A 12,371-nucleotide genomic window follows, 5' to 3' on the forward strand; every position below is an offset into this window, starting at 1 on the left:
GAAGTTTGCCGTGCTTTTGTTAAATTAGTAGGGACTTTTCTGTGTGCAGACGGGTGGAATGTGTGAACCCCTTGAAAGAACAGAAATTTGAGTGCCACCCCCTCCCACCCCCCCGTATTGGTTCACATTGAGTTCACAAGGGACAAACTGAAGCTGGGTATCAGGAAATATTTCCTATTGTTGTGGTGTAATAGAGCAGAAGAGCTTCTCGTGTCTGCAATGGAAATGTTGCTTGTGTAATTTTAGGAGAACTGGGCGAAGCAGGGGCGGGCGACGTCCTGGGGCTAGCCCTGCAGGCAGCTCGCTCACCTCTGCCTCTCGCAGTGATGTGATGCTACTGGTGCTAGAGCAGGTGTACAAAGGCAAAATCTACTTCATGCAACAGGATTGTGAATTGAAGTGAAATATATGAACAGGGGAAACTGTCAGAGTGCCACGGAGATGTCTTATAAGCCAATGAACTGTGAAATGTATATTTGCCTCCCCCTCTTCCCCACAGTGTCATTCTGGATGGTCTGACAGTTAAGAAAACAATAGGCTTGATTCTCTTTTACAGCAACACCGCTTCAACATGCTCTCACAATGTAGAAAGGCCTTGAAATGAGTGTAGCTGTAATCTTGGTCCACTTAAAGGTCTTCCCCACTGCCAGAGCTGAGTGAAGAGGCCTGAGGATAAATGAGACTGAAGCCCGGACTGTTTAATAGTCCATTTGTACAGCTGACATGAGATGGCCCAAAGCGGGGTGCCTTGCACAGAAGTGACGGAGCCTTTCCAGACAAAGGGAATCGTTAATATTGGCTGCAGGGATCTGCAGGGCTGATCACCCTGTAGTTTGATCTTGCAGTGTACATGGCATGACTCTGTCCCTAGGGAAAAGGACGTTCACTGGGCTATCCCAGCACCCACTGGCCCTATTCCTAAGCTGCTTGAGAGGATCACATTGGGCCCTCTAAGGCATGCTGGCTCTAATAGGGACAGAGCACTCACAGGTGCTCATTCGTCTGCTCACTGCAGCTTCCTTCATGTTTGAACAGGGGAGGCTGTATCCACTGCTTTACCTGTGGGCCATCACTGTCCTCAAATGCAATGTGAAATCCCCCTTGGACAGTGAGCAAAATGTAGGCTGTGGAGCATGTTGACACAGCTAATTGCTATGGATCCCTCTGCGCTTTGTGGAAAGGGGAAATCAAGGACTGTGGGCACATGTGTTTGCATATGACTTGTGCTTTCAGGAATTCAGTGAGCACCAACATCTTCTTTATCCTGGTCCTAAATGGGGGAAATTTAGGCCCTTTGAGGCCCTGCCTCAACTGATGGTCCCAGTTCCTGGAGTATTTGTCCTGTTTCTACCACCCACTTCCTCTTAGATTTTCCTCTGCTGTCCCCAGCTGGACAACAGCTGTTTGTAGTGTGCTTCTACTGTCCTGGCACAAACTGTGGAGGGAAATGCAGACTCTTGTGTTGGGTTCAGTTCCCAAGCATTAATGTTCTTCTTGCTCTTTTCTCTCTCCTACAGGTACCTGATCAATGTCACCTTTGAAGGCAGGAATCTGTCATTCAGTGAGGATGGATACCAGATGCATCCCAAGCTGGTGATCATCCTTCTGACCAAGGAGAGGAAGTGGGAGAGGGTAGGATATCTTTGATAATTCTCAAACTGTACCATACAGGAGGAGGATGGAGGAAGGCTCTGAGCAAATAATCCTCCTGCCTTCTGTATTCTGGAAGAGTTGGCAATCTCCTGCTTGCATCCTGGGCCACTGGTATCTCCAATACCCAGGATGCTGTCATCTCCATGCAGGATGCCATTACATTCTTCCATTAGCATGCATAAAGAATTAATCAGCTTCCCTTCTGTCACCTCTGAACATAAGTTTCCCTGCCTTTCAGAGAAAAGACCTCCTTTGAGCTATGAGTTTCAATGGCAGAGACAGAAAATACTTCTCTGCACGGCTTGAAGGCAGTGAAGTTATGTATGCTAAATGTCTGTGACTGAGCTATAGCCACACTTCGTAATATGCAGCTGTTAACTGTGCTTGATATATCTGGCCACTGTCATTTGCAATGGGATGGTGCATTAGGTAGGATATGTACATGAGATCATACCAAGTTGCTCAAAGATCTAAATTTGCATATTTCCGAATAATTTACATGTAACCCAAACCACCATTTTAGAAATGGTGTGGATTTCTGTGTTAGTGCAAAGCTTTGGTTCATTTCACCTCCCACATAAGTGTCAGTGGTCCAGGCTCAGAACAAGCATTCCTAAAGGGTTTGAATCAGCTAAGTAGAGGGGGTAGCTTGAGGTAGTTATGAGATATAAAAAAGTGATGGAGGTGAGAAGTCAGAGCAAAATTAAGAAGAATTCAGCAAAGCACTCAACAGATATGAAGAAGAGCTCAGCCTGGATCCGATAATGTATATGGCTTAGAAAAATGTCCCCTTGACCCACCAGGCAGAGAAACCCTTCTCTCCTTGGCTGCTTGTCTCCTCTGTGGACTTGTAAGAAACCTGCATGTCAGGAAGAATTCATGGAGAAATGAGAAAGAAACAGAGGGCTGTCAGGAGAACTGCATTCAGAAGAGGGTTGGAGGAGCAAGTTTTGAAGGAAGCAGAAGAGCCATCACATTAGTACCTGGCAGCAGAGGTCTCAGTGGGACAGGAGCAAGGGGAAACATACAGCATGGCAGTAGCATGTGCAGACAACCTTTGGACATGTTTGGAGGCAGGCTGGCTGGATATTGCACGGACTGCTCCGGGATGCATCTCATGTCAAACTCTGCCCATTGCATAACTTCACTAAAGCCCACCAGGCAAAGCGGATTTGTTTCTAGCTAGCATCAGATTTGTTCTCACAGAGGAAAACTCCATTATCATAGCAGAAAATCAAGGCAGTTGCAGCATGAATCCAGCTAGGGACTGTTAGCAGTGCAGGCTGTGGTCAACTGGTTGCTGGAATGCATTGCAGGCCTCTGAGGAGGCACAGATAAACATAGTCTTGTTTTCGTCCTGCTTCTCACATGTACTACCCTGCTGCACCCTCAATGAGGGCTCAGGGTCTTTCATTAGCAGTAAGAGAACCTGTTCAGTCTGTGAGAGAATATCTGGGGTCTCTGAGCTGAGCCAGACAATTAGTGGAAGACATTCTGGTGGGCTTGAGTGGTGGGGATTGGACCTAGGACCTGCATGATCCCTGCTGTCTATGGGGACCACTTGGTGTGCATTAAGCCAGAACAGCTCTTCATTTTGTAGAAGCTGGACTGAAATGAGACCATAATGAGCTATGGTATTAGTTGTATGAAAAGCCCTTAGCACTTTCTAAACACAAATTTTTTACCTTGAAGTGGGGTCCCACTCAGTGGGAAGATCAGATTGTTATAATCAAACTCTGAGGTGTTCAAATGTTTTCTTCCTGGAAAACACAGAAGTCATCTCCATCATGCTCTGATCACAGAAAAATACATTTCATAGCTGGAGCATCATAGACTTGTTCTTAATTTTCTCCATTCACCTGAAATGCAAGCATTAAAATGTAAGGGTGAAACAGCCCTTTGTGGCAATGATCATAATTTTGTTCCATGTTTACAGAGTCAGACAAAGTGGAATGCTGGCCCTTAACAGCAGCTCCCAGGCAATGCCACGATACAAACCATAAATTATTCATATATTATTGGCCCACAATCCAAATAAGTTTGTAAGTTCATTGCTTTGCAGTGTAAAATCATCCAAAGTCTCACTATTTTTTGCTAAATTAGCAAGGTGTCTGGTCCTAGCACCTTCTAGGTAATACATAGAAGAAACTGCACAAAGAACAGGAGAGTTTCCCAAACACTAAGGCAGTAGGAGATGAAGGATGAAAGCAGCTGCATGGGAAACACTGATTCAGTCCACTTGTGTGCATTCACAATAGCTCAGTCTTTAATTACATCGCTGCACACTTTTATCCATTATCAGATGCTGTGCCTGGAAGGAACATCAAGAGGTCATTTAGTTCCTCCCTCTGCCCAAGGGAAGGATCAACTAGACTGAAATTATTCCTGACAGATGTTTGCTTCACCTGTTCTGAGAGTCCTTCGATGCTTTGTGAAATCCTGAGGCAATCTCTTCCATGGCTTCTTTCTCCTTACTCTGGAAAGTTTTTCTAACGTCTACCCCAGATTTCCCTGAATGCGGTTTAAGCCTATTACTACTTGGCATCTCCCTTGTGGACACAGAGAATTGTTTATTCTCTTTCTCTTTTTATCTTCTGTATGTATGTTTGAAAGCTTCTATCATGTTGTCTCCCAGTCTCTGCTGTAGATTAAACAAGAATTTGTTCAGTCTCCTGGTAGGTCATGTTTTGTAGTCTTCTGATCATTTTTATTAGTCTCCTCTGGATTTAGTGGCACAATTTGCTGCTCTGTACAGGGTGGTGCAGATGATTCTTGAAAGATGGCAAATAGATTGGGAGGTGTATGTCTCATGGTGTGTGTATATATATGAAAAGAAAGCTTTAAAACAGGTGTGAAGCCTTCCATTTTCTGAGCAGCAAAGATGCAGACAGTGAATGAATCTATTTCCATATTTCAGATCTGTGAAATTTGCCGAGATTTTGATTTTTCATCCCAATATGGAAGGAAAAATCTTGAAAAATGCACCAGTTATTTCAGAACAGGATTTCATTTTCCAGAAGAGCTACGGCTGTCCCCAGACCCTGATGCAGACAAATCTCCTGTGCCCTTCAGACAGACTGAAGCCTTGTAGAGCTGACAATCACAAAAGAACCATTTTCTGGAAAGGGGCAGTATCCCGAGGTCTTCTGCTATTTCAGCTATGAGTAACAATTCATCTCATGATAACAAATGTTTTGTGCTTCATTCACTTCTTAGCATGACTGTTCCTTAGGGGCAGAAGGCTACATGCCTTCTCTCACTAGTTTTTAATTAGCTGATTAGTAGAGCTCTTGTTTCATGGGCCAGATGTAGTCCAGGTGTGTTTTTGGGTGCTTGGATGCCTCTGTTGTATTGACTATAGAGGGACAGGCATGCAAGTACTGGTGAAGGAGTACATCTACTGGTGATGCGAGTACATCTACCCCATGGCCCTGCCTCAATACAGGAATGAGCTGAGGCCGGAGGTCTTGTAAGGTAAGCCAAAGGCCAGACACTGCACTAACTTTTGTGTCTGTGGTGTTTTGTGTAGGAATAATTTTCACCCAGGCTTTCTCTTTACTGATTGCCTTTTTCCTCTACTCTCCTATAATCCCACATATGATGAGGACTTATTTCGGGGTCTGTGATCCCTTTGTGAGAGCTGGCAGGTGCTTCTCTCCAGCTCTTGCTCACATCCACCCTCTCTGCTGAGGCAACGCACAGCAGTCATGTCCCATTAGCTCCCAGCTCCTCCTGTCTGCTGCCTCCCTTTCCTCCAGTGACCTTGGGGATGACACAGACCTCACTTTCTCTGAGGCTCTCTTTGAGATTCTTTCTCTGCTTTAATTTCTACCCATCAAACATTTTTTTGTTTCTTTTTCCCTTCTGAAGCATAGTCATTAACATGGGAGAATTGTGAGTTTTGCATCACTTCTGTCGCTCGGTTGTTCTCAGCCTCTCCATTTTGCTGAGGCTTTTCTGCCGCTTCTCTCTGGTGTGTCACTGGGGATTTGGAGCACCTCTCCACATGCTAATGACAGCAACCTCTTGTGCTGCCCAAAAGATCCCTTTGATTTGCAAGTTTCCCAGGGCATCTCTTCCCATGAATAACCCAGTAGCTCCTGCTCCTTGCTGGGTATGCAAAGCCCCAGGTGATGGGTTTGTCCAGGGTACCACTACAAAACATCTTAGAGGGGACAGATGGGAAGCTTATGCCGAAAGCTTCATTCTCCCTGATGCATGTACTAATCCTCTGCCCATACCAACCTTCACCCCTTCTGCAGATAAAATGTTTGCCTGCTGCTCCTGTAATTATCATTGTCTGACTTTTGAACTCCTGAAAATCAATTAGTAGCATCTGTTCCACTTCTTGTAGCCATCGGTGCAACCATGATTAGAAGTTCACAGACTGGCTGCTCTTAGCCTGTTCCCCTACACCACTGCACACGTTAGTGCTCCCTGGGAATGGGGCCATTTGCTGTGACATTCTGTCGGCAGTCTCAGTGACCGCAACATTGCAACAGGGTGAAAAGTGGTCCCACTGCTTGCTGCCGCATGGGCGTTCCAGAGCTGTGTTCAGCCTGGGTCATAGTCCACATAAGGTGAGTTTCTAAATCAGTGAACTTGTGTGACCCTGTTCCCTGCTTACCACAGAGATGTGTTATGCACGTCTGTGCTCAGGAAAGGTTCCCTCAGGATGTAGGAGGGAGCTACAGAAAGGAAGAAGGATTGAGGAAAGTAAAATGGAAAAATAAGATTTGTTTTATCTAAAAAAAAAAAGAGAGGGGAAGAAGGTACATCTTTGGACATCTAAAATGTTGTTGACAAAGGACTTCATGGCCGGTTGCCTTTCATGTCCACAGTGAGTAGGATGAAGAAGAAATCTTGCTAAATTTTCAAGCAGAAATAGTTCATTTATAGATGTAGGGAGCTGTCTAATCATTAGCATGGTGAGACATGGCAAGGCTCATTTGATGGTGAGGCTCATTTGCTGGAGGACACACAGACCCTGCACTGTTGGGTATTTTTCTGTCTCTATCTTGTCCTGCCTCAGAGCAGAAGAATGCAGTAAATGATCTCATGTGGTTCTCTGGCAGCCTACATTTCTGTGATTAGGTGAGCAAGATGAACCTGAAGAGTGTCTCACAAGAGACCTCTTGTTTGATAGAATGGAAAATCTAGGTCATGGATAGACTGATCAGCAAAAACTTCAATCCTGACCTGGTGAGGACATCGTTTCTGCACCCTTTATCATGTACCTTTTATATGAGCAGGCAGCTGTTTGATGGCCACAAACAAAAGCCCTTATGTCACCTCCGGGAGTCTGCAGCTTTGGAGGTCCGATGAACACCACAGAGATGCTAAAAAGGCTGTAGCTTTTGATAGCTTTGCAGCCTTCAGAGCGGTAAGAAACTAGACACCACCTGCTTCTATGGGACCAGGAGACAGTAGTGACCGTGACTAATGTTGTTTGGGAGCATCTCTCTGTGAATCACAAGCTCAAAAAGAGAATTATTCTCTCTGTTAAGGAAAAAGATGTATAGGCCTAGTCTCAAGTCTTCCTGCACATTAAAAGAAGTATTCACAGTCATTTCCTTCAGCGTTCCAGTGGCAGAAATAACAGAGAAGGAGAGAAGAGGACTGAAAATCTGATTGGTATTCTTGGCTTTTAGTAAGGATCTGTGTGGTACTGGCCACTTCATGAAGAACCAATATGAATCGTGTATATGTCAAGTTGCCCAACAGAAGGAAGGATTTAGATTTATTTAATTATTTCATGTGCTGAAGAAGGCTCTTTAAAAATAAGAGAGGAACAAGCATGTAGGGCTATGAGGTGAAATCTGCAGCTGTACAAATGTAAGCATCTTCTCTGAAGGCCCTCCTCTGCCTTTGGAAAGATGACAAGATCGTTTGAGACAGTTTCCTCTTTGTGTTGTCTGGTGTCCACCTGATCAAGCCTTTCTGATCATTCATACATGCATGCACAGGTATGCTTGTTTCCCTGGGGTGGAAGTTTTTCTTTGGGCCAGGGTCTGCTCTGTGTGCAGAGTTCTGGCATCTTGATGTCCATGGACTTCAGAGAGGAAATGTTTTTTATCCCACCAGCTCCTTTTATGGTGAGACAAGATTGGATTGTTTTTGCCAATCAGTCTTGTTTTGCTAATTTCCCTCTGTACATGGGGATTTATGACTCATTGTCCCTGAAGAGAAATGGCATAGGAGTTTGCTTAAACCTACTCAGATTTAGTGACTGATTCTGTTCCCATAGAACCAGTTTTTAGAAGGATATAGCTTCATTTAGGGCAGATGGACCACTTTGGATTTAAGCACACATAGCTGAAATTAGAATGGGACTCTGTACATGCATTTTCCCCCTTATTTGTGGAGTGTTCTTTCTGGACATTTCTCTAAGAGATCATAATTTGCTGAATCCCCTGCTTCTCATTAGACAGCAGGCTTGCATCAAAGAATACATATTTTATGGATGCCCCACTCCCAAGTGAGTGTCCCTTAGATACCTGATCTAGGTCACATCTGATGGCTTTGTTGATGACCATGATTCAATCAGACAACCAGATGGCTTTACTTGTGCACCTATGCTGCACCCACTGCCAGGATTTGACCTGGCTTCTCACAGTTGCCCAGGATGCAACAGTATGGATTTATGGCTAATTATGGCCATGTTAATCTTACACTGACTCTTAAGGAAAAGGGCAGCTGCAAGTGCGACACAAAGCTTTCCTTATCAGGTGATAAATGCAACGATCTTTCTGAAAAAGCTTCCAACTTAAATCTTGTGGACATTCTTATCAAATGGTATCTTTGCTGACTGATTGTATCAGAGTGTTAGATTAGATTACTGCGTCCTGCAGTAATGAGCTAGTCTCTCTCTTTGACCAAAGAGGACACTCACTGGATGCCCCCTCCTAACCGTACAACAGTGTAAGCTATTTGTTCTCTTTGCCTCTTGCTGAAGCAGTTCTTGACTTTGCTTGAATTTTGGAGTATATTTTTATGATTCATGAGCCTGCAGAAAAATATTCTGGCTCTTTTCCACCAGGCCCTACTCTTTGGCTACCAGAGGGAATTCTTACATTGAAACAATGACAGCTTCTTGGAGAGACCTCGTCCTTTAGTGCAAATCAGATATTGGAAAATATGGAGATCTTTATTAAGCACAGCCAGTATTGGGATGCTGCCTATCATTTCCATGCTGGTAGAGCTGATCTGAGTGCTTGCAGCCGTCTGACCTTTACTGGGGTTGCCAGCCTGACTCCTTGGACAGGGCAACCCTAAGGACCATGGCTGGTGTACTGGTGCTGTAACACTGTCCAGCCGGAGGAGAAGGAAGGCTGATCTTGCCTTTGTTATTTGGGAGGACAGCTCTAGTCTGGGGCTTTCTTCCAGCTGACTTGCCCGTGCCACACAGCGAGGGGCTCACTGTTCATGCTTCTACATGCAGTTACCTCTTGTGTGTTGTCATCACTGTCCCCAGCACCCAGTTACGGACCTGGGACTCTGCTGTTCAGGGAGCTGCATGAGAGCTAACCAGAAAGGGGCTCCTACCCCAAAGCGGTTACACTTTAATTAGAAGACAAAAGGCAGCAGATGGGTACAGATGGACCAACGGGGGAGTACAAGGGAACAATCAGGCAACATTAGTCAGCATGGTAGGCAGCAGGCTTTACACACCAACTGCCTAACTCTTCTGAAGGGTTTGATAGGCAGAGGAGAATTATAACGGGCTTCGTGCAGGCTTATGGGGCCTCGTCGAGAGTGTGAAGGGCAGATGGGAAAAAGCAGTAAAGGTGCTTTTGCGTGCTTTAAACACAATGATGCTGAGAGGGTGCAACAACTCAAAAATACTCAGTGTTGCTGGAAAGTTTTTAATCTTCTTAACATGCAGTTATAATCCAACTTTACAGAGAACCAAAACCACCTAGGGTAGGGCTACACCTTCTGATTCAGTATCTCCTGTCTTTGCAGAGCTGGTGCCAGAACCGCATTGCTTGTGGTCAGAACCACTCTTGCTTGCCACTGGCTTAGAGATTTCTGGGGCATGTCCCCTGCTGGTCTGTACCTGTGTCCACTTCATTGTGAGCGTTTCATTGATTGTGGGGATGTGTTACCCCAGGTTGCTGACAGTAAATACCCATATCTTAATTCAGGATTCAGGTGGTAGCTGAGCTCCTGTGGGAAGATGAGCTTTAAAGAATGAGTGTAGTAATTAAATACTTCTATCACAAGGCCTTATCAAGAATCCAGTCCATCATTCCTGATCAATCAATGACATCCTCAAAAAAAATGGAAAGGGAGGTGTGACTGGGTTAGAAATGAAAGAAAGAAACATAGCTGTTTTGTATTTTCTGGTGGATGAAAAAGATTCAAATTTCTTTTTGAGTCAACACAAAATATTTTTGGACCTGAAAAATATTTTTTCTCAGGTCATCTAAATGTATCAAAACCATTTTGTAGCATAGACAGTTTTTGACAGAAAAATGTCACATAAAAATGAAAATTTCTAAAGCTTTCATTTTGTGCACGGCCATTTTTTAGCAAAGTATTTCATTGTGATATATCTAAGTGATATATACTGACATTTTAAGACTCTTCTCCCTTCCACTCTCTTTAGGCCAAAACTCTTCCCAAATATGCAAAAGAAAGACAGTTGAGAAAAACACAAGAATTTTGGTGGTTTAAAGGTTTGAAATTCATGAAGACATCAGGGTAGAGAGGAAGCAACCAAACAAACTGAGCTGGGAGAAAGCACTAACATAGCTTCTGCTGAAGGAGCCTCGCAGGGGGTGGAAGTGCCCCCACTGCCTGAGGGAGTGTTTTCATCTGTTAGGTTGCATTTGCTTGAAGCTCTGTCTCATGTTGATGTCTCTGCTTGGCCTGCGATTCCTTTGCTTTTTCTATTTTTATATTTCCTGAATATTATGATTTGGAGGCTCCATTTTCTTTCCATTGGGCTTGAGAGAAAGGAGGTGATGCTATGCCCTCATTTGCATATTCATACAGCCCTACATTTTTCTTTCTTTTTCTTTTCTTTTGTTTTTCTCTTTCTTTTTCTTCCTCCTCCTCTCTCCCCTTTTTTTTTCCAAGGGCTTTGGCAGTTTGCTTTTCCTGGAGTAGAAGCCAGACCACATTTGCTTCTGAGAGCATTTGAAACAATTTTTTCTTAATATGAAACCGCTCAGACTTTTTATTCAGTAAGGAGTAGCTTGTTTGTGGTGTCTTTGGCTTGGTTTCAGTCCTCTGGTGTTGGTTCTGGCCAGTGTTCCTGTGCTCGGTTCTCACATGCTTCTCGCTTGGGTTTGAATCCTCTTTGTGCTTACTGGCTTGGCTTGGCTTAAAGCTGACCTGCATCTTGGCAGTATTTTTTACAAGACCAGGACAGTCTTTTCCCTCGTGGTTTTCTCTGCACTGTTATGTATTAGCTTCTCCACTGCTCTGCAAAGGTATCTTGGTGTTAAAACGGTGGTTATCACTGCAGCTGCTGCGTGCTTGAGTTGCTCTCACTGCTCATGAACTCTGGCATGCGCTTGGTGCCATCGATTTGAGCATACAATATGTTCAGCGTCGCTTGTTTTCCCTCTGCCTCAACTGTGTTTTCCCTGAGTCTGTAATTTTTTCAGACTGCCTTCAGTTATGTTAGATGCCAGTGCTCACTCGTTCCTTGCTGTGCCGTGGTGTCTGAGTTTTTGTCACTGTCCCTTGGCCTTTCTTCCTTGGGAAAGGGTCTGGCGTTTACAGACCTGGGTTTATTTCTAAGGTGTGCTGGGGGTTGTGCTGCCTTCTGCTGCGTCAGGAGTTTGCCAGGTTTATTTAATTTTCTTCTGCTGGGCTAGCTGCATTCTGCAACGTCTCCTACCATGCCAAGCCTGGAAGATTATTTGACAGCCTTTCTTGCTCCCGTTTAAGCTTTCGACTTGGTCTGCATTGTGTGTGACAGTTTCTAGTGCTTGTTTTCCTTAGGTTTATTTCCTCAGTTCCTGTACCAATAATGACTTACATTTCTATTGTTCCTTCCTTCGAGAAGGATCCTAAGCACTTTACAAAATCAACATACAAGCAACATTTCACTCTGAGTAATGTTCAGGCACTCATGTGGTGGAATGGGGTTAGGCTGTTTAATGATGCAAAGCAGCACCGTGAAGCAGTCTAGGATAAGAAAGAGGAGTCTCAAACAGAAGGAGGTGTGGAGTTTTTAAATGGACTCTGGCCAATTTTATCCCCAAAGTCTGTTTTGGGAAAAAGTGACGTGGATCGAGACCAGGAAAGATAAAGCCTTTGTCCTTCTCTTTCCAGATGATACTGCCTAAACCTCAGAAATATGGTGGGAGGAACAAATGATTTTGTGAAAAAAAACATAGTTTGGGATCAATGAAAATATTCGTTAATTTTGGTCAGATCTGAAGGATTTGTTTTGGAAGTTTTACTGCTGTAAATGAAAACTGACATTTCAGTGTTTTCATGTAGGCTCACAGAAGTCTTTAGATGCTGTTCAGAGAGGCGACGTGGAGGAGGAGATGGCAGCATCTCCCTCAGATACCAGTTAGCCAGACGGTGAGGACAGGCTCCTAGGCAGTGGGAAAATGGTGTTCAGATCCATTTTGCCTGATTCAAAACCAAGGTTGAAACTGAGGTCTCTACCACCTCTCAGGACAGAGGTCTAACCCTTGGGACTGGGATTTTTTTTTTTTTTTTTTTTTGAAAAATGCTATTCCCTTCCTAGT

At 44.2% G+C, this 12,371-nt stretch overlaps 1 protein-coding gene across 1 annotated transcript in view; it reads left to right on the plus strand.

Annotated features, from left to right (window-relative positions):
* Positions 1-12,371, plus strand: part of GRIN2B (glutamate ionotropic receptor NMDA type subunit 2B) — a 161,200-nt gene that overhangs the window by 87,544 nt on the left and 61,285 nt on the right. Inside the window, exon 3 of the mRNA XM_035544130.1 lies at positions 1,518-1,632. Within this exon, the coding sequence (XP_035400023.1) occupies positions 1,518-1,632 (115 nt within the window). The remainder of the gene's footprint in view (positions 1-1,517; positions 1,633-12,371) is intronic.

This window comes from Cygnus atratus, chromosome 1, assembly GCF_013377495.2.
Source record: "Cygnus atratus isolate AKBS03 ecotype Queensland, Australia chromosome 1, CAtr_DNAZoo_HiC_assembly, whole genome shotgun sequence".
NCBI lineage: Eukaryota > Metazoa > Chordata > Aves > Anseriformes > Anatidae > Cygnus > Cygnus atratus.